This window comes from Arabidopsis thaliana, chromosome 3, assembly GCF_000001735.4.
Source record: "Arabidopsis thaliana chromosome 3, partial sequence".
NCBI classification, from domain to species: Eukaryota; Viridiplantae; Streptophyta; class Magnoliopsida; order Brassicales; family Brassicaceae; genus Arabidopsis; species Arabidopsis thaliana.
The window spans coordinates 7,555,447-7,580,616 of record NC_003074.8 but is presented as its reverse complement, the minus strand read 5'-3'; the positions used below and the strand labels follow the sequence as shown (position 1 = coordinate 7,580,616).

The following is a 25,170-nucleotide window of genomic DNA, read 5'->3' as shown; positions in this document are numbered from 1 at the left end:
GAGTATGATTGGGAAAGTATTTGGAGTGACGAAAATACCAGGGATATGCAAATGAAGAAATAGTGTGGTTGAAAAAGATGAGACTGGTGTGCTGATCGTTGTAGTTGAAAATGTTACGTAAAAATATATTGTATGTAGTACTCTATGAAAGATTGAAAGGATATGAGCTATTGCATATATATTGTTAGGTTGTTTTGAAATATTGTTAGTTGAAAGAAATTTATAGAGCAAGTGACAAACGAGTAAATAGAAAAGCTTTGAGAAATCACGAAAAAACATTTGAATTGTGATAAGTGGTTGATTATAATGAAAAATATTGGTATAACACAAAATATGATAAATCCTAGTTTAATAAGAATTCCACCAAATGATTGGACGAGATATATGACTAAAGAAATTATAAGCTGCATTTAGTTTTGGTTTTGAACAACATTACAAAGTGTTAGGCGGCATTTGAGTTCTCAAAGTCACAATTTCCTTGATAAACCCATTACGTTACGATATTTGTGATACATCAATATAAAATAAACTAACCAATCAATGTATTATTATAATAAAAGAATTGCTAGTTGGACAAAAACAATGAGGATCAAATCAAAATTATATTACAAATAAAGTTTCCCTAGAGATGCTATTTGAAAGATACATTGAATGCGAGCTGTGCATATTAGTATATGCTTTTCATCAGTAGTACAGTAATTTAAATATTCGAACCAATAAAATGTTTTAAAATCTTAAGAAAAAAAAAGACAAATCAAGAAGTATCAAATGCTCTTCTTATGTCTTTATCACATTTGCAAAAAAAACGAGGAAAAAAAGGCGCGAATGGTTAGACAGTTGACAGCACGACCAACTTCCATTCTTTAAGAGTTTCTTTCTTTTTGGATTCTTTTCTCACATCCAAACCAAAATTGTAATAATAAAATACAAACTATTTAAATTTAAAAAATAGGGTTTTTTGATACGGAGGATTTTGTTCTCATCTTTTAAGTACTGAGGATTTTGTTGGACATTTTCTTACCTCCATTATTGGCAGAGAGAAACAAAGAAATAAAGAACAAAAGCAAATAACAGAGAATATGGATTTGGTTCAGAAGCAGAAGAGTTTGCAAGATTACACCAAATCACTCTTCTTAGAAGTAAGTTTTTCACATTTGAAAAGATCAAATAATCAGAAAACTTGTTTTAACGTTCACAACTTTTTCTTTCTGGTTTTAGGACTTGTAGTAAAAATGGTTTTAGGACTTATAGTAAAAATGTGTTAGGCTTTTGTAGTTTCTTTGGTAAGATAATCATGAGTTTAGGTTATGTAAAATTAGTTTCTGATTATGGAAAGTCTTTTGTTTTGGGTAAATACAAAAAAGGGGATTTTGGACAGCCAGTTCTTGCAGCTGCAACAACTACAAGATGAAAGCAATCCAGATTTTGTTTCACAAGTTGTCACACTCTTCTTCCAAGACTCTGATAGGATTCTCAATGATCTCTCACTTTCCCTGTAATCTTCTTTACACATTCTCTCTTTAATCTTTTTTTTTTTGTTCTTTTCCAAAACTTGTGTTTCTCACTGTTTTTTTATGCTTCGGGCAGAGATCAACAAGTTGTAGACTTTAAAAAAGTTGATCCCCATGTTCATCAACTCAAAGGTAGCAGCTCCAGGTAACAACAAAAACAAAACTGGCTATTTCTGATTTTAATCCAATGATAATGACATTTTCTTGATCTTGAAATGTGTAACAATATATATTGCCAAAAAATAACAGTATAGGAGCACAGAGAGTTAAGAATGCTTGTGTTGTCTTCCGCAGCTTCTGCGAGCAGCAAAATGTCGAAGCGTGAGTTTAATCGATATGTTCGTTGGTCCATTCGTTATTTCTTTGTTTTAAGATCTGATTAGGAAAATACATCGTTGAAAAATTTCAGATGTCATAGATGTTTGCAACAAGTGAAGCAAGAGTATTATCTTGTGAAAAACAGATTAGAGACTCTGTTCAAGGTAAAAAGTCAAAGAGACTTTTTTTTTTTTTATAAAACCACCCACATAACTCTTATCTAGTTATACAATATTTTGATCAACATTTGAAACTTATCTGATTCAATTTTGGTTTTGATGATCGAATCTATGCAGCTGGAGCAACAGATTGTAGCTTCTGGTGGAATGATCCCGGCCGTCGAACTCGGATTTTGAGTGAATTTCATAAACATCTCTGTCCATTGTTGTTTCATTTTGGACTCTCTCTTCTTCCTCTCTTTATGTGACTATCAAAAAAAGGTTCTTATGTGAACTTCTTTCTTTGTGCCATTGGAAGAGTGAGACATGCTAAAACGTTTCTTAATCCACATCTAAATCCCACATATGTAAAATAAGATCTCAAGCAAACATATAGTCATGAGTCATGACTACAATTATATAGAGTTTGATCAAGATAATGTACGCATCAAGGTAATGTGATCCGGACAACTTGGTTAGGTATTAGGTTGTTGTTTTACTGTAACTGTTAGAAGTAGTTAGAAGTCTTGTAGTCCTTGACCAAAGAACACAGATGGGCCATATGAATTTTAGTAGCCCAAGATGATAACAAAGGGCCCGTACTAAACATCCATGATGATCTTGGAAATCTTTTTTTTATTACGATTGCACTTCGACGAATCTCTAAAGATTTTCAGACATTTATACAATGCAATTAAGAAAAAAATAAAGTTATACTATGTGAGTGCACGTTAAATAATGTAGCTAAAAATAAAATAATGACAAAATTCTTAATTACTTACAGATCCGTGACCTGTCGTCGACTATATATGGCTCCAATTTATAACCTCATGTTCGATTTCTAGACTTCTAGTTTACCACTTATAACTTTGTATTGCTCTATACTCGTATTAATTAGTGCTCCATCTTTTTTATTTGAACTTTTTTGGGTAAAGAATGAGCGTTCCCTTCATCGTTTGTTCATAACTTTACTAGTTCCTTTAATTGTACCTTCTGTTTAATTTTGTTTTCAAGTGACCTTTTTGTCTTTTCAATAATAATTAAGATTTCCAGTTCGTAATTTCGTATGTATAATGAACCATACCATTAATTATGCAATATGACAAAAATATGATGTTTATATGTTCTTCCACCTTGTTATTATCGATTACAAATTTAAATAAGGATCATAGGGTAAATAACACTTTTTTTTTTTTGGTTATAATCAATATCTTATTCCTATTTTATTGTTTCAAACATGCATAGTATCCAAAGGGAAGCATGTTTTGGTGAAAATATATGCATAGAAGAAGAAGACTAATCAGTAATCAAGACAAGAGATAGGTTGAATAATTCCATTAAGTTTTCTCCTATCTGTAGTCTAAATCACTAGTTACAACTTTCAACACACATGAAACACATTATACATGCATCATTATTCATTAATGTGTTAGGTTACGCTACGTATATTTTGTGTAGATTTGAAAGTACAGATATGTAATGTAATTATCATACAAACATCTCTTAATTAAAGTCTCCCACAAAGCCACAATATGGTGTAAGTGATTCCCGTTGGATTAGTACATTAGTCAATACACTACTTTTTTGACGGCTACTGATTTAAGTTTCTATTTGAACTATCCCCAATAATATAAATATCACGTCGATGTGATTGAGACGAGCAATAGAGCCGTGCTTAACTACTTTTATAGTGAAAATTAAATAAGGCTTATGTATCCAAATACTTGTGGTCAACTTTTGTGGTCTGAATTATTTATCATTTTTCTGTCACTTAAATTAAATCATATACCTTGAATTATACCAACATCTAACTTGGGAATAAGAGGTGTGTATCTTGCGGACAAATGAATTTAGACCGTTGTTAAAGAGCGTAAACTTTAATAAGACGTTAACATGTGTGTGAACAGAAAGCTATTCTCTAAAATTTTGATATTAAATTTGTACAAAATACATTTCTACGTGGATTTAAGGTGTTAAAAGAGTTCGATTAGTAAGCTTTACATTTTATTGATACTACCACTATATATACGTTGGAATGTCATATCAAACACAGATTAACAAATTCTCTCAAATGGCTCTCTCCGTATTTGCCTTTCCTTCTTACATAAATAGGAATCCTTCACTAAAATATCTTAAACCTTCTTCTATGTCTTCTACAAAATATGTAAGAGTTTTTTTCTTTTTTCCCTCTTTTACTTATTGATTACTATATGAAGTTGCATTATTATCAAAGTTCTGCAGATTATCCGTGAGAAACTATATACGTACACTAGTTCTTGTTAAGTTTGTGAAAGTTATTGAATTAATTGAAAATAACATAACATCTTTTTTTGGTTCAGTCAAAAGTAAGAGCAACAACATTTTCAGAGAAAGGTGAATATTATTCAAACAGACCACCAACTCCTTTATTGGACACAATCAACCATCCAATGCACATGAAAAATCTCTCCATCAAAGTATAAATCCTAATCCAAGTCTTGAACCTTGTTTTGTGTCAAATCAAGGATGTGATGATGAAAAAGTGTTCTGCTATGTAGGAACTCAAAGTTCTTTCGGACGAGTTGAGATCTGATGTTATTTTTAATGTTTCGAAAACTGGAGGACACTTGGGTTCGAATCTTGGTGTTGTTGAGCTCACCGTGGCCCTTCATTACATCTTCAATACTCCTCATGATAAGATCCTTTGGGATGTTGGTCATCAGGTTGGTTATCTCATTGCAAGCATAAGTTTTCCTTTAGCTACATGTACAAGTGTTTTTAACTTGTTTTGTTTTTGTCTTTTTGACAAGTCTTATCCTCACAAGATTCTAACGGGAAGAAGAGGAAAGATGAAGACAATAAGGCAGACCAATGGCCTCTCCGGCTACACCAAGCGAAGAGAGAGTGAGCATGACTCTTTTGGCACCGGGCACAGTTCGACCACACTATCTGCAGGCTTAGGTCATACTTGTTATTTTCTTGTGTCACAAGAAAACAAGAAAAATCACTTTCCTAACATGCATGCGGAAATTGTGAATCAGGGATGGCTGTAGGGAGGGATTTGAAGGGGATGAACAACAGCGTGGTTTCGGTTATAGGCGATGGTGCTATGACAGCTGGACAAGCTTATGAAGCAATGAACAATGCTGGCTACTTACACTCCAACATGATTGTGATTCTCAACGACAACAAACAAGTATCTTTGCCTACTGCTAACTTGGATGGACCAACTCAACCTGTTGGAGCTCTGAGCTGTGCTCTTAGTAGGCTGCAATCTAATTGTGGAATGATTAGAGAGACTAGTTCAACACTGTTTGAAGAACTTGGTTTTCACTATGTTGGTCCAGTTGATGGACACAACATAGATGATCTGGTCTCCATTCTTGAAACATTAAAGAGCACCAAAACCATAGGACCGGTTCTTATCCATGTCGTGACTGAGAAAGGTCGTGGATATCCTTACGCAGAGAGAGCTGATGACAAGTATCATGGTAAAATTAATTTTCATATCTTCTTGACTATACTAAGCACTCTTGGATTGATCCATATTTCTCATTCTTGTCAGGAGTTTTAAAATTTGATCCAGAAACAGGTAAACAGTTCAAAAATATTTCCAAGACTCAGTCTTACACTTCCTGTTTTGTGGAGGCCTTGATTGCAGAAGCAGAGGCAGACAAAGATATTGTTGCCATTCATGCAGCCATGGGAGGTGGAACCATGTTGAATCTCTTCGAAAGCCGCTTTCCTACAAGGTGTTTCGATGTCGGCATAGCAGAACAACATGCAGTTACCTTCGCTGCTGGTCTTGCTTGCGAAGGACTTAAGCCCTTTTGTACAATCTACTCATCTTTCATGCAACGGGCATATGATCAAGTAATAGAGTCACATATTTTTGGTTATTTGCTTATTGTGATGTGGTAACTAGACTAAAACTAGTTTGTGTAGGTTGTACATGATGTTGATCTACAGAAACTGCCTGTGAGATTTGCAATAGATAGAGCAGGACTTATGGGAGCAGATGGTCCAACACATTGTGGAGCATTTGATGTGACGTTTATGGCATGTCTACCAAACATGATAGTAATGGCTCCATCTGATGAAGCAGAGCTTTTTAACATGGTTGCAACCGCTGCAGCTATTGATGACCGTCCTTCTTGCTTTCGATATCATAGAGGAAATGGTATTGGTGTTTCACTTCCTCCTGGTAACAAAGGTGTCCCTCTTCAGGTATGTTTAGTAAAAACAATATTGTGAATCCAAAACTTTAACATTCTAAGTTTTAATCTTTGTGTGTTTTTAATTTCAGATTGGGAGAGGTAGGATACTAAGGGACGGCGAGAGGGTTGCGCTTTTGGGCTATGGATCAGCGGTGCAAAGATGTTTAGAGGCTGCATCTATGCTAAGCGAACGCGGATTAAAGATAACAGTAGCGGATGCAAGATTCTGTAAGCCGTTAGATGTTGCTCTCATTCGTAGCTTAGCTAAATCACACGAGGTTTTGATCACGGTTGAAGAAGGTTCCATTGGAGGATTTGGATCGCATGTGGTACAATTTCTTGCACTTGATGGCCTTCTTGATGGAAAGCTCAAGGTACATTAACAATTTTTTACACATTCTTAATATTCATTTGTATACCATTTGGTACCTGTCTTAAAATGTTCTTTCATTTTGACAAAAGTGGAGACCAATGGTACTACCTGACAGGTATATCGAACATGGATCACCAATGGATCAACTAGCTGAAGCTGGCCTCACAGCGTCTCACATTGCAGCCACTGCACTTAACTTAATGGGAACACCTAGAGAAGCATTGTTTTGGGAGTAACGGGATCTCCATGAGAGTGCTCTTTCCACAAAAAACCTATATCGAGAGAACCCGCTTAGAAGAAGGATATATTATAGTTATATAACATCTTGAATAAATTCATTCACATTCAAGAATGATTTTGTGTGTATTGCTTATATCTCGTTTCAACTAGGCTAAGAAATAGAACAAATGGCTTTGACGTTTTCATCACTAAACACCATAAATTTCTCCATCTCCCAATCACAAAACCCGAACATCGACTGATCCCCTAAACAAATCGATTCCATATCAATCTCGAGAACATTTTCGTTCTCCTTACTAGATTCTTCACCTTTCTCTTCCTTAACTACAATCTTCACTCTTTTGCCAGTCTTCTTCTTAAGCTTCTTCAACAACTTGTTCGGATCAATCTTTCCCCTGACCACAACCTTGTGGTTAATCATATCCGTCACAAACGTTTCAACTCCTATGAAAATTCATAGATCATTCAAATTAGAAACTATAAAAAACATGTATATACCTTTGAAGGAAACGTTACTTTGATTTATACCTTTGAATTTGGAAATAACTCTAGCGATTTTTCTCTCGCAGTCGTTGCAATGCATCGATACATTGAATTCGACATCCATATACTACAACATATCGAAGAAAATTGAGAAAACAAATGAAGTAACGTATTGAAAACAGAGGAAAAAAAACAGAGGATTAACAACAAAAAGGAGAATGTTAAGTAAGATCTTACTCTGACATTGTCCTTTTTCTTCTTATCTTTCGTCATTGTTGAATCGACGACAATTAGTTTATGAAGTTCAGACTGTAGTTTATGTCTGAAGCGACAAGAGATGACAAAAACTCAAAAGAGTCGGATAGTTTTTGAATTTTGTGATGCAATGGCAGTTTAGATTTAGGATGGGAGTTATTGACGGTTAATACCGTTCCTTAATTATTCTGTTCGAGTTTAATAGATGCAAGTGTGAAATGCAAGTGTGAATACTTAATTGAATCTCATTGTAATGTGAATTGTGATAACGGTTCGTTTTTAAAAAAAAAATAGTGTAATGTTGTGACTTAGATATCATTAGATTTAATAATTTAGATATCGTTAGGATAATCCATTATATATTAGAGAAATACGTAAAAATCTACGGTAAATCTCCGGTAAACCCTACTATGTAAGTTTGAGCTTTAATGAAGCCAATGCACCTGTTCAATTAACGTTCCGGCTAATGTTGGTTTTACAATTAACGTTTAAACCTGTTGCCGAACTCGTACCACCCGCTGGTGGAGGTGGTGGTGGATTAAACGTTAATGTTCTTCCTCCGGCTGGTGGAGCGTGGTGGCGTTGAACAAGTAGTAAAAGCTAATCCTAAAGTTTTTTTTTTATTTGAGCGTGGACAGCAGAGTGTGGTCGGATTGTGATGGAGCTCTTTGCAGACACGACACCACGAGCGGCGGAGAATTTCCGGGCCCTATGTACACAGGGAGAAAGGGATGGGGAAGCTTGGTAAGCCACTCCACTACAAGGGATCAATCTTCCACCGTCTTGAACCTAATCAAATGTTCTGTGGAGGAGATTTCACTGCTGGTGATGGAAGCGGAGGCGAATGTTTGCCTTTGGTTTTGAGTTTGGGTGTTTCCATCGATTTTTTAAATAATTTAGCTACCATTCAATGATGAAATAGAAAGGTTAAAGAATCTCTATCGTTGTTCCTCTTTTCAATTTGTTCATAATGACTCAAAACCCAACAGATTATAGTTACACGAGTTAAGCCAAACATGTTACATATACAGCCACTTTCTAAACTAATCTAAAACTGAACTATCATATAGGAGTTTGATCACATTTACTCTTTTACCCGCTACGACGTTGGAACTTACCTTTCCCGTCTTTGATCCATATCGTTGACCGCGTTCTTCTCACATGGTCTGTGAAGAGACGGTACCTAACACAGTTCAAGATTCCCAAGTAAGAAGCCATGAATGAGATGAGACAAAGCTTTGTTCGACAAATATAAGAATTTATTGTCTAATAACAATACCCACCTCTCATACTCAAGCCTTTGGGTAACTATCCCATTTAGTAGTAACTCCGAGCTATATACCTCGGCCCCTGAGAAGAAGGAAAAGAAAAACTGTGATTTCCCCGTGAAATCTACCACATACAAAAGCAGAAGTTATATAGACCAAACTATAAAACTCACCTCTTTCCAGAAAGGGTATACAGATAGCGCGATCCTCTTCACATGATAAGACCAGAAGATTCTCTGGGACCTTATCTTCGCTTAGGGAAGATCTTCCGAGTCTTTCTACAGGCTGGCATTTGTTTTCATTATGGATCAGTTTCGGGGAGAAAAAGTTTTGAAAACATGCACATGAAAGTGTAAAAAGGTGAAGAAATGATTACCAGTCCATGAACTGCTTTAACCAAAGTAGTGATTGTGTTTAAAGCAGGCTTTGTATTTGGAGTGATAAAAACTCTTCTTCCCTGAAATATGTAAATATAATGAGCCGAAAAGGGAGAATAAACGAGGTAAAAAAAGAATTGAAACCAAAAGAGTATTAGATACCTGTAGTAGCGGAAACTGGCGTGCACGAGCCAAAGAAACCCCCATGTTGAAACAGAACTCCTTCTCCTTCTTTGAATCTCTGAGTATATACATATCCTCATCAACGTATATGTTTACTTGATCGATGCTTTCAAGCCATTGTGTTGTGACCACTGGCTTGCCTGAAGCGATTGCCTCTAGCATGTTCCTTGTGCGCGTAAAGTTATCAGCTATGAAGTGTGTTGCCTCCTTCATGGAGGAAGCTTCCGAGATATCAAACCTTGCCAAAATCTGTTAAACATATCATATGCCAGATTGTTAAGAGGTTTACTTTTGTCTAGAAGACTTGGTTAATGCAAAACTGAAAATTCACTACCAATTGTAAAAGAAAAAGCAAGGAATAAGGTCACATGATCGAAGGTAACTAAAGTTACAGTTAGAAACCCAACTATACCTTCTTCTGATGCTTGGTCACATCTTCATCAAGATGCTGGCTGAACAAGACACATATACTACCCAAATCTCTTCTCTTTCTAGTACTCTTTGTCTCGGAGATAGGTTCCGCTACTGGTACGGTTAAGCTACGAAATTCCCTTGTAGTGTGTGATGTAAATGAATCTTTGCAAGAAAGTCTATGATACTCGTCACCCATGCATATAGGCGATACATTTGTTGACGGCGTCTTAGACTTAGCTGGAGTATCAAACGCGGGATCTGAACTCCTCCCAGCCTCATTAACCTGATCTTGTGAAATACGAGCTGATCTTCTCCGCTTGGGATAATTCAACACCTCAGCTTCACCTCTATGTGATTGCTTAAGTAACTTAGACATACAATGTTTGTTTGATAATTCTCCTTGCCTCTTTTCTGTGGTTGACGCAACAGCTTCATCTGGCGTATCAACTTTGTCATTTTTTGAATACCTATCCATATTCTTCTCAAAAGACTTAGCAAGAATTGATCTAGCCTTCTTGTTTTTTGGTTTCAATGATTCAACATCATTGTCCACAGCCTGAATCCCCTTGATCCTCTTGGACTTTCTGGTAACGACTCCACACCTAGAAATGCCTCCTTCCAATAACAATTTCTTACCTATTAGATTATTTGGCTCAGGATCAATTTCCCTGCCGTCCCCAGAGTGCAGAGCATTCATCACTTCAGCAGCCATTTGTGTATCAGGGCCTGCTTCTGCTTCTTCATGCCTATCAAACATTTCTGTATTACTTTCCTGAGAAACTTCATCAAACTCGTCAACAAGATTCTTTTTAGTTTCTCGTGAAGCAGTCTGGACCTTCCTACTCTTCCAGCAGCATGGACCTTCTTTATTAAGCTGGTCACCATTTGAAGATCCTTCGATATTCGTCCGGCAAGCTTTAGCAGGACTAGGACTAGCCTTCTTCATTCTTTTTTTCAACAATTCATCTTTACTCATAGCCTGAATCCTCTTAGTTCCCTTGGATTGTCTAGTAACGACTCCACCGGGAGAAAATCCTCTCTCTTCTTCTGGTGACAGTTTCTTTCCTGTAAGACAACTCGCCTCACCATCAAATTTGCCACGGTCTCCAGAGCACAGATCATCAATCGCTTCAGCAGCCACTTGTGTATCATTCCCTAAAACTGCCGCTTCACGAACTTCATCTAACTCTTTGCCAAGATTCTTTTTAGCACCCTGGATATTCTTTCGGCTCCTAGTCACACTATGCTTCAACAGTTTGGAATCAGAACGAGCCCATCTTTTATCCACTGCAACTGGTATCAGTTCTCTTTTCTGTTCTCTAGGCAAGCTAGAAAATTCCCGTCTTTTACTTGCAACGCCAAAGAATTCATCTTTTCTTCTACGATAGATATCACCCCCTCCTTCATCCTCACGATTATCATCCCAGTCGAAAATATTGTTTCCAACAGCTCCACTTTTGTAACTTACCTTCTTTGCTAATTCTTGTGGACCTTTAAAAATCTGAACAAATTTTGATTTATCTTCTGTTTTCCTTCCATAGTCAGCTTGAACTTCAAAATCAAACTCTAGACGGCACTCACTAATGAGCTTATCAACCAAGTTAAGAGCACTGGCCTGGGATTCCTCACCAGGTTCTTGAGAGCCAATATAACTCAAATTCCCCAGATCGACATTGCAATCAGTAGAATGAAATTTTTCTTCAGGGAAATCCTCTACGAAAAGCTTCCTCGCTGTTTTTTTTCCTGTTCTTAAGTCCTTTTTCTCTTCAACAAATAAACTGGTAAGAGATTGCTGATTCCCTACTTCCCCAACACTATTTTCTAGACCAGAATTATGTGTGGTTCCTTTCCCAGAAGAATGACAGTTGATTAGTGTAGAACAGTCAGTGTTGGCAGATTTTTGGTTTGCAACACGAGCTGCCACAGCAGAAGCACGAAAAGCTGCTGAACGAACTGAAGCGAACCTAGCCACCTTTTTTCCTGGTAAAAGAAAAAAAGGTCATTGGAAAAGTGCAAATGAGAGAGGGAACTTGAAAAGAATGCAAGGCAGATATTGTCTTAAAATAACTGCAAGTCTGCAACTACCAATGGTTTGTTAATAGAACACAGGAAAATATGACTACCTAATTAGATTAAGATCTCCATCTTCTAAAAGATTACATGAACATTAACAATGGAGTTACAAACTATATACAAAAACATACTTAGAGGCTGGTAAGCAACTGATTAACGAAGAATATCTCTCATGCTTATAGGCTGGTAAGCAACTAAGATTAGGTCAAGACATTGTGATCCGATAAATCTATACTGAACCTAAGTAGCCAACTTAAAATTTCAATATTCATTAACAAACTCTGCAATATTGGTAAGAAACTCACCAGAAACTCCATGTTCGTTCGACCAAGCATCAAAGACAACTGCTGATTTAACCTTTTCATTAGCATCCTGTCTATTCTCTTCACTAGATAACACAGTTTCCGCTTTACTACCCGAGTCATCACTATCAGAGAGATCACTGTTGCCCTCCAACACATCAGTAACATCATCATCACTATCCACAACAACTTCATCATCACAAAGATCCAAAACCTGAGTAGCCAAACCATCAGAAGCTTCAAGTAACTGTTTCCCCTCTACAAGTACTTCTTCTCCGGTTTCAAATCCCAAATCAACTGCTTGAGTTTCATTACAAAGAAGAAATTCTTCATTATCACATTCAGTATCCATGACCTGAGTCTCCATATACTGATCATTAATCAAAGCATTGTCATCAACAGGTTGTGTGTCACAATCCCCAAGCAAGCTATCTTTATCCTCGCCTAAGATTCAAAACAAATTAGGTCAGGTAATAGTAAACTACAGAGAAGAGTAACTAAGAAACCACATATTAGTTTCCAAAATCTTCAAATTACAGAGCAAGAACTCAGAAAAATCAAAATTTCTTTTATATAACAGATCGATGAGAGGCAAAAATCGGAGCTTTTGATGAAGAATAAACCCTACAAGAGATTAGTAAGTGTAAAAATTACCAGAATCAGAAGAAGAAGGTGGATTAGAATCAATCGGCTGGGTCTCTTCATACGGAGAAAAGTTTTGGTTAGATTTAGCCATGGCAATTCATCCACTGACAAACTCCGACAACGATAGTCCAATTCGCCGGGTTTGATTTCTCTAGAGGCGATTTCAATGTAGATCCAAAAGTGAAGAAGAAGAAGAAGAAGAAGAAGAAGAAAGCCGACACGGGGAATTTTAGGCGCGCAAAAGACAGTAAAGTGGTCTCGTTAGGGTTCGCGGGGAGCGTGAACTACCTAATATCTGGAGGGAAATAAACAATAGATAATATATAAAGTTACTGTTGTAACAATTTAACAAAAAGGGCGTTTGGTCTAGTGGTATGATTCTCGCTTAGGGTGCGAGAGGTCCCGAGTTCAATTCTCGGAACGCCCCTTCTTCTTTTTTAAAATTGTTTATTGGGATCAAAACCCATTCCTTCAATATAACTATTTTGTTTAACAAACTCTAACATCATCGTCATAATAAATTATTTTAGTTTGTACCAGCATCCATCCGTTTAGGTCAATATATTTTTTTCCACTAAAAATTTGTAGTTCAAATAGTTAGTTTGAATATTTTCTTGATTTGAATATACATGGTATCGATATTTGTGTATAAAAAAGCATAGAACTCGCTTAATCATGTTTATTTTGATCATTTTTTTAAGTTGTACATACTCAGGTCAAAACACACAAGTTAACATCAATCAAACTATTTAAATGATGACAAGTGCACATAATGACTCTACCTCAATACATAGACCAGACCGATCACAATAAGCAACTCTAAAATTAATATAAGAAATTCATATTCCACATACATTTTACGATTTACAAGAACAAACCCTAACTAAAAAGACTTTCACCTCCCACGATTTCACCATTATCACCACTACGCGTTTTCTTTGTCCACGGTAGTTACACTCAGGTCTATATCTACATTCGGAGGAATCACGATGTTGATACCACCTCCTAGAATGGGAGGAATGATAGGTTGAGCGACACATTCCAAACTGAATTCGATGTTTATGGTGCAAAACCTTTGTCGTCGGAACAATATCTATTGTCGAGTCTATTCTATTTATAGGTCAAACAAAGAAAAATTATTCTTACCAAATTGCGCCTAAAAGTTAAATTGACCCTAATTTAAATGTATAGATTGTTTTACTTTTTAGTAGAAATAATTTTTCTCCAACATCTTATTTAATGAATATCAATCTAACTCAATACATATACCAGACATGTCACAATACACGTTTTCTTTGTCCACCGTAGTTACACTCAGGTCTATATCTACATTCGGAGGAATCACGATGTATAACCTTGGAACCACATTTATATTTGTTGCTCTGATTGAAAAGCACAAACTCTGATAACAACACATACGTTAAGTTTCTTAAAGGAGAAAGAGCAACATTTGTTATTACAAACCAACTAACTCTCCATCAGCATTAAATGTAAGATACCTCAGCCTATTGAGGATTTGTTGCTTCAGTATCTCTTGACCTAGAACTGTCTCTGCGGCCAGTGTGGGGTGGTGACGAGTACTTGACCAATTTATCTTCCAAAAATCCGGATAATGTTGAGATCTCTTTGGTTGAAGCACAAGATACGAAGTAGGTGGCTTATTTTTGTAAGTCTTCGGGAAGCGTGCGTCTTTTGGCGTTGTGCGTATGTTTAGAATGACTTCTTTTCCAACTTCTATAACAACTTTGACAAAGGTTTTTCCCGGTCTTATCAAACCAAGTTGAAATCCCAATACGCGTTTTCTTTGTCCACCGTAGTTACACTCAGGTCTATATCTACATTCGGAGGAATCACGATGTTGATACCACCTCCTAGAATGGGAGGAATGATAGGTTGAACGACACATTCCAAAGTGAATTTGATGTTTATAGTGCAAAACCTTTGTCGTCGAAACAATATCGATTGTCGAGTCTATTCTATTTATAGGTCAAACAAAAAAAAAATATTCTTACCAAATTGTGCCTAAAAGTTAAATTGACCCTAATTTAAATGTATAGATTGTTTTACTTTTCAGTAGAAATAATTTTTTCTCCAACATCTTATTTAGTGAATATCAATCTAACGGATCATGTGGTAAATTTTTTTTAAAAAAAATCAACAAATGATATATAAAAACAAAGAATATTTATTCTTTAACAAATATGGTTCTAGTAAGAAATATATGCCTAGATATAGCTAGATAGTAAGGTATTCCTGTGATCATAAAATCTTAAGATATAGCTAGATAGTAAGGTATTCCTAGTTTTATCTGTGGACCACAAAATTATCAACAATTTTGACAGGACTGACACCAAGATGATCGCTTGTGAACACATAGATTTTATATAAGGACATAGCACCTAAGAGTAGAACACAACTAGAATGGAGACCACATGAACAAAGCCGTGAAAAAGATACCAACTAGAGGTAGAAGCAGAAATGAAACTTTTAATAAGTTTGCGTTTGGTCCAGTGGTATGTAATTTGTATAGGTTGAAATGGGTACCAACAAGTTCGAATCTTGAGATGACCATATTTTTTTGCCTTTTCTCCAACCACTAATGGGAATATGTCTGCACTTTGCAATATCAAGCAGATAACAATCATCAAATCCCATTTTAGGATTTTTTGTATAAACACTGTTTATAAAGGCAATTTCATAATCACTAAGTATTTTACTTCTTCAAATAAAGCTAAGTGGTATAGACTCAGGTCAAAACTAGTGAGCTAAGCCCTGGGGATTTCTCAAGACCTCTTTTCTCCATTTCTACTCTCAACGCTTCAGCTGTTTGCCATCTTTCGGTGTGTGCATACAAGTTCGATATCGATGCAAGATGGTTCTCGCTGTAACTGTTAGTGATGCTTCCAGCAGTCTCGATGATCTTCATCACTTGTTCAGCCATTTCTGTATCCATATGAACCTTACATGCACCAAGCAAAGCTCCCAATACTGTATCGTTCGGTTTCACATGCATTTCTTTTACCAATCTGTAAGCTTCTTTCAATTTCCCGGAGCGTCCCAAGAGATGTATCAAACATCCAAAATGCTTTACATTCGGTTTCACGTCTTGAGTTTTCATCTCCGAGAATATCTTTAGACCTTCCATTAGAAAGCCTCCATGGACACAAGCAGTGAGAACCGCTATAAAAGTGATCTCGTCAGGCTTTAAATCTAAGCTCTCCATCGTGCTGAACATCTCTAAAGCTTCTTTGCCTTTCCCATGTATGGCTAGACACGAGATCATAGAGTTACAACATGCTACACTTCTCACACTTATCGACTCAAACACGGATGTCGCATTCTCTAGATCCCCACATTTCGCATACATATCAATCAAAGCATTTGAAACAAACTGGTTAAGCTCAATTCCTCTATGATTAATCAGAGAGTGAACTTCTCTGCCAACATCAAGACGACCAGATTGAGCACAAGCAGATAAAATACTAGAAACCGTTACCGCATCCGGTTCATACCCTTCTCCTTGCATATTAAAGAAAGCATCAATAGCATCATCAGAATACCCATTCTGTGCATAACCAGCAATCAAAGTGTTCCAAATCACCAAATCACGAGCAAAAACTCGATAAAAAATAGCTCTAGCTTCATGCACATCACCTATCCTAAAATACCCAGACATCATCAATGACCATACAAAGGCGTTCTTCTCCGGTATATCCTCGAAAAACTTCCTTGCATCCTCCATTTTTCGATTATTAACGTAAACTCCAAGCATCACAGACCAAGCCTTCACATTCTTTAACTCGAAAGGCATTCTCTCAAACAATTCTCTAGCTTTCTCAATCTCTATTCTCTTCCCATACCCTTTAATCATCTCGATCCAAGTCACCGTATTTCTACAAACCGATATCTCTTCAAACAATCCACTAGCCAAAACTGCATCACCATTGCTCATATACCCACCAATCATAGCGTTCCAAGTAGCCACGTTTCTCTCAGGCATTTCGTCAAACACCTTACGTGCAGAAACTACACATCCACATTTCCCATACATACTGATCAGAGAGCTTCCCACCATAACATCAGAACAAACACCGAACTTGATTGATTCAGAATGCAACAGCTTCCCAAGAACAACACGTGGAACAACGCAAGCACATGCCCTTAAAATCAAAGGAACCCATCCCGGAAAATACACTCCTCTGCGGCGGATTCCTCCGTACAAAACCAGAGCTTGTATTGGTGATCCTCTAGATATATGATTCTTTATAAGATTCGACACATGAAACTCACCTAACGATAAATGTTCCTCCAAATTCATCAATCACTGTGACCAAAAAAAGAAACACTCTTCGCTAGTCTTGTAATAATATTGACTTATAAAAAAGTACACTTTCAAGGAAATGAGAGTTTGCTTCGTTGATCAAAGTACAAAGGTCTCTTTGAGAATCAAAATTCTTGTTTTTTTCTTCTTTTCAAATTTGGTTATTTGAGTGTCCTAAAGACAAACCCTAAAAGAACGAGGAAACAGCTAATGTAGCATGCACGGAACTGAACAGAAATGTTTTGTTTCTGTCTTGAACTGATCTTCTAGTTGCGGTAAAATGGATCAATCCAATCATCAGCTAAGAAGAGCTTCATTCTTGTTTAACTCATTTAAATCCACTCTTACTCTCAAACCAGAGTTTACCAAAGCATTGACCATTGCAGGGATGTCAGATTTCAGTGATGCAGCTACGTCCTGTTTTTTTAAGGAGACATGGTTTAGGTTACGAGCTTTTTTGGTTTTAGGTAAACATAAAGAGGAGTGAGTTCTACCTTCTTATCTTGTTCATTTTGGTGCTTGATAATGTCAACAGACCACTCGTTTACCAGCTTCTTGAATTCAGCCTCAAGTGCTGACTTCTTCTCATCAGGATACGCCTGTGAATGATATACACAAGGTATTTAAGAAACTTCTTTGATCCTGGAAAAAGAAAAAGATATTTAACAGGTTCTTGCTCACACCTGACAGATAATTTGGATGACTGCAGCAGCTTCTTCAGGTTTATGTTCTAGCAGAAAACCCTGCGAGAGAGAGAGAGAGCAAAAGTTTCAAGAACAATCCGAAATTTGGTTCTAGAAATTATGAACAGGAGTGATTATTGTCCATAACATGAGGAAGCATAAAGAACTGTTTTACCTTTGCACATGAAAAAGCACCGGAAAGGGTGTGTTGAGTGTAAGTCTCAGATCTCAGTTTATCAACATTCCATAACGACTCTGTGTCTCCTGATAAAGCAAGAGTACAATAAGACAGAGACAGTAAGCAATTATCCAAATTGTATAGGAAATTTTTTACAAGTCTAATTGTGTTCTGCTCTGATTTAATTCTCTTGCTCACATCTAAAGTTTTGCCTGTTCTAACAGTAACGGAGCCTAAATCTGATTTGTGGTCAGGTCATTCATGAGATTACATAAAAGAAAAATAAAAAAAATCATACTTCTGGTCCCTTTTACCAAATTGGCTACCAAAAATGATCTGTTTTGCTAACAGTTATGTTGGCATATCTGTTTTGATATGATAGGTTAATATCTTTGTCTGATGTTTACGTAGACATATCTCAAGACCACTTCACAAGTTCAAATTACGGAATGGTTGTAACAAGCTCCTCTATCGACCAAAGAATCGTTGGAAGTAAGACTAAGGAAACCAACTACACAAAATGTACCTCTTTTGGCAGCAAATTCCATCCAGACATCAAATGTGGTCTTCCTGAGCTTGACTCCAGCTTTGCAGAATTTCTTCGAGTACTTAACTAATAGATCCCAGTTATCTGTATCATGACAGATCCTGCAAACATTCAGTGGAAGTTCATTGCATGATACTAAAGCTCTTTGAATTAATAAGCCATGGAAATCAGAGCACTAAATCTGCTGAAAAATGAGCAACAAACTGATCTCCTACACACCTGAAAACTAAATCCGCTGTCCCAGGTTGTAAAGGCAGGTTATTCATCTTCAGGAGTTTCATAACTTCATCCATCAGTTTGGCGTCCTTATGCTTTAATGCGTATGACTACAACGAACCATCAAACAACCTTAAAAAATCTGTGCACCAAAGAAAAAACCAACCAACTTATGGCTCGCAATACCAGTAAATGGTGTGCAGATGCAACACTAGGAGTCAAACCATGAACGTTATGTTTCCAAAGAGCCCTTTTACCTGTGGTCCAAATTAAAATATATTAGCCTTGACAGTTTGTGGGAACAAAAGTGAAGCAAAACTAACTCCTAAAACTATAAGGTTTGGATTATTACCATGGTTAATTGCCCCCACACGTACACAAGTCTTAGCAACTTGCTGGCATAGATTGCAATTAAAGTTGTCATGAATACGAAGATTGGACAATCTCTACAATCCAACATGTAAAAGCGTCAGTTAGAAACTAAACCTCAGACTCGGTAGTGAGAATTCTCTAACAGAACAAGGGACACAGAAGGGAGAAGAAATAAAGCACTCACAAATCTCCGTAGATTCTGCAGAACATCAAACAGAAAACTAATGTCATCCTCGTTCCGACAGTTGTCAATCAATGACCACAACCAAGCATTTGGAGGCATCGATCTCTTGACATTCACAGAATCAAGTATTTTACTATGTAATTCCTTGACAGCCTCTGCAACACACACAGCTAAATTCGATCAGGAAACATTCTAACTAAGTGTCAAAAGCCATTCCATTTCTAACTAAAGAGTCAAAATTTAGCAACCTGTAGGATTCTCAACATGTTTTGCTTCAGAGGAGAAGTTAGCTCTCAACATCATCAACCCCGTCATAGGTGATTGAGCATATAACTGATTACAAGTATCCATTTTTCCTATAAACCAAAAAGTTCCCATTTTTCAAAGCTTCAACGACGAAACAAACAAAGTGTGAAAAATGAAGAAGATAGTACCTGGAAATACAGAGTGGGAAAGAGATCGATGAACAACATGAGAAGGAGCATTGGATACAAATCTCACATCGGTCTCGACGAGAGCTAGTGGTTTCAAAGCCCGAGCGATTCTACGAGAGTGCGATAGATATTGCATGATATCGGGATCAGTCAACTCCAATGGTTCAGTGTCACAAGAACAAATCAGTCTCTTTGACGCAAGAACTCTGTATTTTTAGGGTTTACGGATTTTGCCCCATAAAAAATAGTATTTTCATAAAACACCCCAGAAACTTGTTATTCATCAATAAATGACCCCGTTAGTTCTCGCTGGACATATACACCACACTTTTTTTTTCTCTCCACCATATACACCACACCACACTTTTTTTTTCTCTTGTACATTGGTTTGATTTTATTTTAATAACTATAATTTAGTTATATAAAATTCAAAAACATCTAATAATTTTTTTGTTTGAAAGAACTTTTGAATTTTTTTTTTTTTTTTTTTTTTGAATATCAGGAGGTTTTGGGCCGAATCTTGTAATCCCTCCAGGCCCAAAACCACCGCATATAATATTAGTTTCGTCCCAAGCGTCACTCGAACCGGCAACCTCTAAGATTCGTCTAGGAATTTTACCAATTGAGCTAACGACGCTCGGTAGAATTTTTGAATTTTTCATGATGAATATGCTCTTATCCTCATTTGTTAAGGTGTCTTCAAATTTAGTATTAAGGTTTTTTTTCAGACCATGAAAAACAGAAAAATTGTTGAATGAGAATGGTGTAAGTAGGATATTGACACGTATTAATTGGTTTGGTTTTAGGGACGGCAAGTCGGTAATGAGATTGTAACAAGTGGTGATATATGTTTATCTTTGGGAGAATCGATAGCTTTATCCAACAGGCCCATTCATGAATGATCACGTTACTCTCAATCTGTCATCATATTCCCTTGATCCTATTCCATGCATATATTACATCTTTTATAATTTTTATTTTTAGTTAAATGAATAAAGCTCGATACATACATAATACATATTATGCATCAACTTTTTTCCATATTAATACATCATTTTGGCGCTATTCAGGACAATGATATGGATTTGTGTAAGAATGTTAAAGATGTTAAGACAATGTTAACAACATTGTTTCCTATGTTATAATGAAGAATCTTACATCTATGGTGTTGGAGAAACAATAAATTTCAGGAGATTTTATATTTAAAATATTGGTCCCAAACAAGTGAATTTCAAATTGCAAAATGTCAACTCCAAAATTATAATTTGTTTTCAAAAAAAATATGAGAAATGGATATAGAATTTTCTAGTAGGTGAACATAGTATATCAAGAATATATCTATATATCTAGCTAGATGCGCCAATGCTCATATATATGACGATATATGCTTCAGGAGGTCCAATTCCAAAGATCGTCCACTAGTATTATAGCGTGATTTATCTGACTGATCTTATTAGAATATTGCTAATCATCAACGGTTTCGGTTACATCCGATTTTGTGATTACATCAGCTTTAGTTTCGATTCAAAGTTAGGATGGTAAAGAGAATTAAGTATATAGTGTTTTGAGCCAATTAATCACCAACAGACATATCGTTGCATCTAGGTTGGTATCAAATTCAGATTACACGTTTCGAGAATCAAAGTCAGAACAGTGTAGTACTTCAAATTCCAAAAATAACTATGGTAGTACAAAAGGTAAAACTAATTAAGTACATAAAATAAAAACTAATCATGTGTTTACTTAATCATCAAAGCATACTTAGATTGCTCGTTGTGACAGAGATCTCTGTCCTTCAAGCCATTTTTTAGCCAATTTTTTTGTATAAATATAAAATTGTATTCACCAAAAAAAACTGTTTTATAATGAATGTAATTAAAAAACCAAAGATTTGAAAAAAAAGAAAGTGAATGAACTTCAACTTGAAAGGAAGATTTCTAACTACGGGTCCGAAACTAATAGCGCAAACCACTTTCGTATTCAGAAGAATCCGTCGTAGCTAAGGTGCTTAATTGGTTCCTAACGTTTTTGTCGATCATCATATGGCCAAATAGATAATATTTTAGCCAATTAATCATCAATTGTTGCAGTTATATTATATTTGGTGATTACATCAAACATTCTTTCGAACAATATCAACAGGAGATTAAAATCACTAATGATGATGAGTCCAAATCTTACCGACAATGACGATGACACACTAAACCAATAGTAGCTAGCTAGTTGAGGAATTTTGCTGATGACGTGGTTAATTATGCCTTAAGTACAATGGTCATCTCGCCACTTGCATTGCCGTACGGTTCTTTGTTTTTGGATTATGGCTTCTTTGATATCTCAAGAGTCACTACGAATTCTATGTCCCATCATCTTAAATACTAAGAATATGAACTGTTTTACATAGTAAACCCAACATGCAATTACAAAACTTTAACCAAAACAAAGAAAAAAAAATGCAATTACAAAACTGAGAGCGTGCATGGAGTGTGAGAACTCTACTATGGTTTAACTTAATAAAAAGAAGCAATCCATTTAATCTACTTTGGAATTTGAGTTTCTGTCTAGTTCAGTACTTGTCATAAATGGCAACGTAAATCCCCTTGCGGCAAGAAAAGTGATGATCGACGAGAATCAACAAAGTTGACATTCCCTTAACACGTAATATTGATCCCCAAATATTGGAATTTTTTCTCTTCATACATCATCATGATCACAAGTTACTACTATATGCATATCAATCTCTATCCTCTTACTCACAATTTGTCAACTCTCGAGCATCATATCATCAGCTTCTCTTATCCACAATCTATCTCCCCACAAAATAAGATTCTCCCTTTAGCGTTGCTCCATCATTATACCAAGATACCTCTATTCATAAAGATTACATGCGAGTATATGTGTATATATAGAGTTCCAAGACTCACCTCTCCAAAACAAACTCATCAAAACAACATTAAATCTCCAATCACTTCAAAGAAAATAATATACATACCAAAAGAGTATTACTATACAAATGGATGTGGTAGCAAGATTAGCGTCGCAAAGAGCGGTGGTGATATTCAGCAAGAGTACGTGTTGCATGTCTCATGCAATTAAACGGTTGTTTTACGAGCAAGGTGTGAGCCCGGCAATTGTAGAGATCGACCAAGACATGTATGGGAAAGATATCGAGTGGGCCTTGGCCCGATTAGGCTGTAGCCCTACGGTTCCTGCGGTTTTTGTTGGAGGGAAATTCGTAGGAACGGCCAATACTGTCATGACTCTTCATCTCAATGGATCATTGAAAATATTGCTCAAGGAGGCTGGTGCTTTGTGGCTTTAGCACTCGTTTGATCTTTACTTTGACCTTTGAAAGTCTCTTCACTTTATGTACGTTTAATTAAAGCATATGTGAAGAGGAACTACTTTGTATTGAGAGTAATTAAATATGTCTATGTGGAGGTTGATTTAATGATTAACTATAACCCATTATGGGCGAGGTCGCATAAACCTCTGTTTTATTTCCTACTCCTTACAAATTAATTCACAAGTCAAAAATACATGCAACTTTCTCTAAGTGACCAAATACCTCTTTGCAAACGATTGAATCAAACTCATGATCATAACAAGTTTATGCCATTTTAATCCACAAGCGAAGGTTCTTGGCGACAACTTTCCAGCTAATCTTCCGTCTCTTATAACTTGTTTGTCTTTCATTTGTCGATTTCTTCTCTTGGCTTTAACTGATCTACAATTTTAAGGCTATTTGTAGATTTAAGGTACTTAGACGGTAATAACTGATGGAAGCCCATACTGTTTTCCTCTAACACATGTTGCACACCTAGGTTATGAATGAAAACGTGCAATTCAACTACGGATAAAATTCGAAGCGGTTCTAAGAGCATCCTCATTGGTGACTTTTTAGAGATGTCTTTACTATAGTTTATTGTAAAAGTTAACATTATTTTAATTTTAAGTCATTTATTAGTCAAGTGTGATGTCTTTAAAAGTAAGAAAATGTCTTTGCAGAGACATGGAAGACACGGGTCTTCCTCCTAAAAGCATTAAATAACATTTTATTTTAGTTTTTCATTTTTAAAAAAAATTTAAAGACACTATGTTTTTTGTGCAATAAAGATGGTCTAATAGTACCAAAATATATTCATACACACACACATATATATATATTTTTTTGTTACTGTTGGAACCACACCACACTGTGAGGTTCGAAATCCATTCGGAGTCTTAGTTTTTGTTAAGGTTCAATACAAATGTATATGATCTAGATAGTTTCTTTCCATCTCTTTCTTAGTGACATCCTATGTTATAAATTCTTGGGCTGTTTTTCTTTTGGTAAGCCCAATTAGTTAAGGCTTTGTAAGCTTGTATTCTCCATATTAATCATTTTAGATGGCAAAATAGAAGTTTGTACTTTGTATATATATATGTCTGGATAGATAATTGAGATATTACAAATAGTTAAATTTAGTATTTGAAAAAATTTTGCAAGCTCTTGAGGTTTGAATAATGGTAGAGCATATATGGTAGACAAATTAATCCATAAAGAGGTGTTCATGTACCAACCTTCCTTTATAACAATGTGTTTGTAATGAGCTGGATTGAAGCAGTTTAAACACACTATTACCAGTTCTAATTTGTAGTGAAGATTATTTCCAATACCAATTTAATATTGGAGATTTTTTCGATATTTGGTATAGTCCAGTTGGTCAGATATTTTTCCTAACAATAACTTTTCAATGTCGTCAAACATTTCTTAGTTAGTTTGATTTTACCATTTAAACAACTTTTCCAAATAAGATTACATGTATAGAATATAAATTGAACGACAAACGATTATCGAATCTATGTTCTCTATATATTATCTTATCCGAAGAGATATACTACAACGGGATCACCAACGCTTTTGATTTCAAATCTATTGAAAAAGGTATGTGATTTTTTTTTTCTCACGAGTAGATGATAATATATGACTGTGATTTTCTCACTAGTATAGCTGTCGTTTCACCAACGAATTTTAGTTTCAAATGAATGCAAATGCGATTTTCAGTTTCGCACTAGTGTCACCTTCGCTTCACCACAAAATTCTAATTGTCAAGTGAAAATGACTGGGAAGGTTGTTAGATTTGATTTTGACCTTACAGATTTTATCTGACTAATATCTATGTTGTTTCCGACATTGATTGCACTGAAACAAACATAATTTAATGATCATTTATATTCATAATGTTGTCTTTTTTCTTTTTTTTGGTCTGGAAACACCAACAGATTCTCCTCGATGTTGACGCATAACAAAATGTTGGTTATTTACATTGCTGCACCAATTGCGATCATAGCGATTCTAATCGCTCTTTTCTGGATTTCCATATTACTGTGTGGCAAAAACTCCCTCAAGAGTTCAACCGGTAAGTCTAATCTTGACATTATAACCACACTTAGTGTTTT

At 35.9% G+C, this 25,170-nt stretch overlaps 8 protein-coding genes, 1 non-coding gene and 1 pseudogene across 13 annotated transcripts; 5 read left to right on the top strand and 5 right to left on the bottom strand.

Moving 5' to 3' along the window:
* The first annotated feature begins 827 nt into the window (after positions 1-827).
* On the top strand, positions 828-2,905 carry AHP1 (histidine-containing phosphotransmitter 1). The gene is made up of 6 exons (NM_113046.4): positions 828-1,139; positions 1,365-1,495; positions 1,588-1,656; positions 1,761-1,832; positions 1,921-1,993; positions 2,126-2,905. The coding sequence occupies exons 1-6, from the start codon at positions 1,080-1,082 to the stop codon at positions 2,183-2,185; spliced, it is 465 nt and encodes a 154-aa protein (NP_188788.1). The 5' UTR covers positions 828-1,079; the 3' UTR covers positions 2,186-2,905.
* Positions 2,906-3,895: 990 nt separating this feature from the next.
* DXPS1 (1-deoxy-D-xylulose 5-phosphate synthase 1) lies at positions 3,896-7,057 on the top strand. Of its 3 annotated transcripts, none has more exons than NM_180289.4 (9): positions 3,896-4,151; positions 4,327-4,443; positions 4,525-4,689; positions 4,777-4,927; positions 5,008-5,457; positions 5,532-5,839; positions 5,912-6,193; positions 6,273-6,557; positions 6,672-7,057. In NM_180289.4, exons 1-9 carry the CDS (start codon positions 4,023-4,025, stop codon positions 6,708-6,710), a joined length of 1,926 nt encoding a protein of 641 aa, NP_850620.2. In that variant the 5' UTR covers positions 3,896-4,022; the 3' UTR covers positions 6,711-7,057. The 3 variants fall into 3 exon arrangements, with proteins under 3 accessions (NP_850620.2, NP_001327775.1, NP_566686.2); NM_001338537.1 differs by having other exon boundaries at positions 6,646-7,057; NM_113045.3 differs by having other exon boundaries at positions 3,994-4,151; positions 5,535-5,839; positions 6,672-6,981.
* Positions 6,948-7,552, bottom strand: AT3G21490 (Heavy metal transport/detoxification superfamily protein; the record flags this gene model as incomplete). Its single annotated transcript, NM_113044.1, has 3 exons — positions 6,948-7,240; positions 7,325-7,406; positions 7,517-7,552. The coding sequence occupies 3 exons, from the start codon at positions 7,550-7,552 to the stop codon at positions 6,948-6,950; spliced, it is 411 nt and encodes a 136-aa protein (NP_188786.1).
* Positions 7,553-8,133: 581 nt separating this feature from the next.
* AT3G21481 lies at positions 8,134-8,385 on the top strand (annotated as a pseudogene). Its single transcript has one exon.
* Positions 8,386-8,414: 29 nt separating this feature from the next.
* AT3G21480 (BRCT domain-containing DNA repair protein) lies at positions 8,415-13,052 on the bottom strand. The gene is made up of 8 exons (NM_113043.3): positions 12,806-13,052; positions 12,155-12,595; positions 9,775-11,756; positions 9,342-9,611; positions 9,179-9,259; positions 8,976-9,087; positions 8,818-8,884; positions 8,415-8,717 (listed from the first exon to the last, which is right to left on the bottom strand). Exons 1-8 carry the CDS (start codon positions 12,885-12,887, stop codon positions 8,627-8,629), a joined length of 3,126 nt encoding a protein of 1,041 aa, NP_188785.2. The 5' UTR covers positions 12,888-13,052; the 3' UTR covers positions 8,415-8,626.
* A 99-nt stretch (positions 13,053-13,151) lies between these two features.
* On the top strand, positions 13,152-13,223 carry AT3G21475. The gene has a single exon. It is a non-coding gene; the product is annotated as a tRNA-Pro (tRNA).
* Positions 13,224-13,602: 379 nt separating this feature from the next.
* On the bottom strand, positions 13,603-15,451 carry AT3G21473 (uncharacterized protein; the record flags this gene model as incomplete). The annotated part of the gene is made up of 4 exons (NM_001338536.1): positions 13,603-13,615; positions 14,083-14,178; positions 14,296-14,772; positions 15,345-15,451. Coding segments are annotated over 4 exons (693 nt in total), but the record flags the coding sequence as incomplete, so codon positions are not given.
* Positions 15,452-15,456: 5 nt separating this feature from the next.
* AT3G21470 (Pentatricopeptide repeat (PPR-like) superfamily protein) lies at positions 15,457-17,114 on the bottom strand (the record flags this gene model as incomplete). The annotated part of the gene is made up of 1 exon (NM_113042.4): positions 15,457-17,114. One exon carries the CDS (start codon positions 17,112-17,114, stop codon positions 15,543-15,545), a length of 1,572 nt encoding a protein of 523 aa, NP_188784.3. The 3' UTR covers positions 15,457-15,542.
* Positions 17,115-17,144: 30 nt separating this feature from the next.
* Positions 17,145-19,929, bottom strand: AT3G21465 (adenylyl cyclase). 2 transcript variants are annotated; one of them, NM_113041.4, is made up of 11 exons: positions 19,732-19,929; positions 19,546-19,653; positions 19,298-19,452; positions 19,094-19,187; positions 18,928-18,998; positions 18,745-18,851; positions 18,505-18,626; positions 17,976-18,064; positions 17,801-17,860; positions 17,612-17,716; positions 17,145-17,534 (listed from the first exon to the last, which is right to left on the bottom strand). In NM_113041.4, exons 1-11 carry the CDS (start codon positions 19,865-19,867, stop codon positions 17,415-17,417), a joined length of 1,167 nt encoding a protein of 388 aa, NP_188783.2. In that variant the 5' UTR covers positions 19,868-19,929; the 3' UTR covers positions 17,145-17,414. The 2 variants fall into 2 exon arrangements, with proteins under 2 accessions (NP_188783.2, NP_001319609.1); NM_001338535.1 differs by having other exon boundaries at positions 19,298-19,467; positions 19,732-19,909.
* Positions 19,930-22,647: 2,718 nt separating this feature from the next.
* AT3G21460 (Glutaredoxin family protein) lies at positions 22,648-23,320 on the top strand. Its single transcript, NM_001084729.3, has one exon. The coding sequence runs from the start codon at positions 22,742-22,744 to the stop codon at positions 23,048-23,050; it is 309 nt and encodes a 102-aa protein (NP_001078198.1). The 5' UTR covers positions 22,648-22,741; the 3' UTR covers positions 23,051-23,320.
* The last annotated feature ends 1,850 nt before the right edge of the window (positions 23,321-25,170 follow it).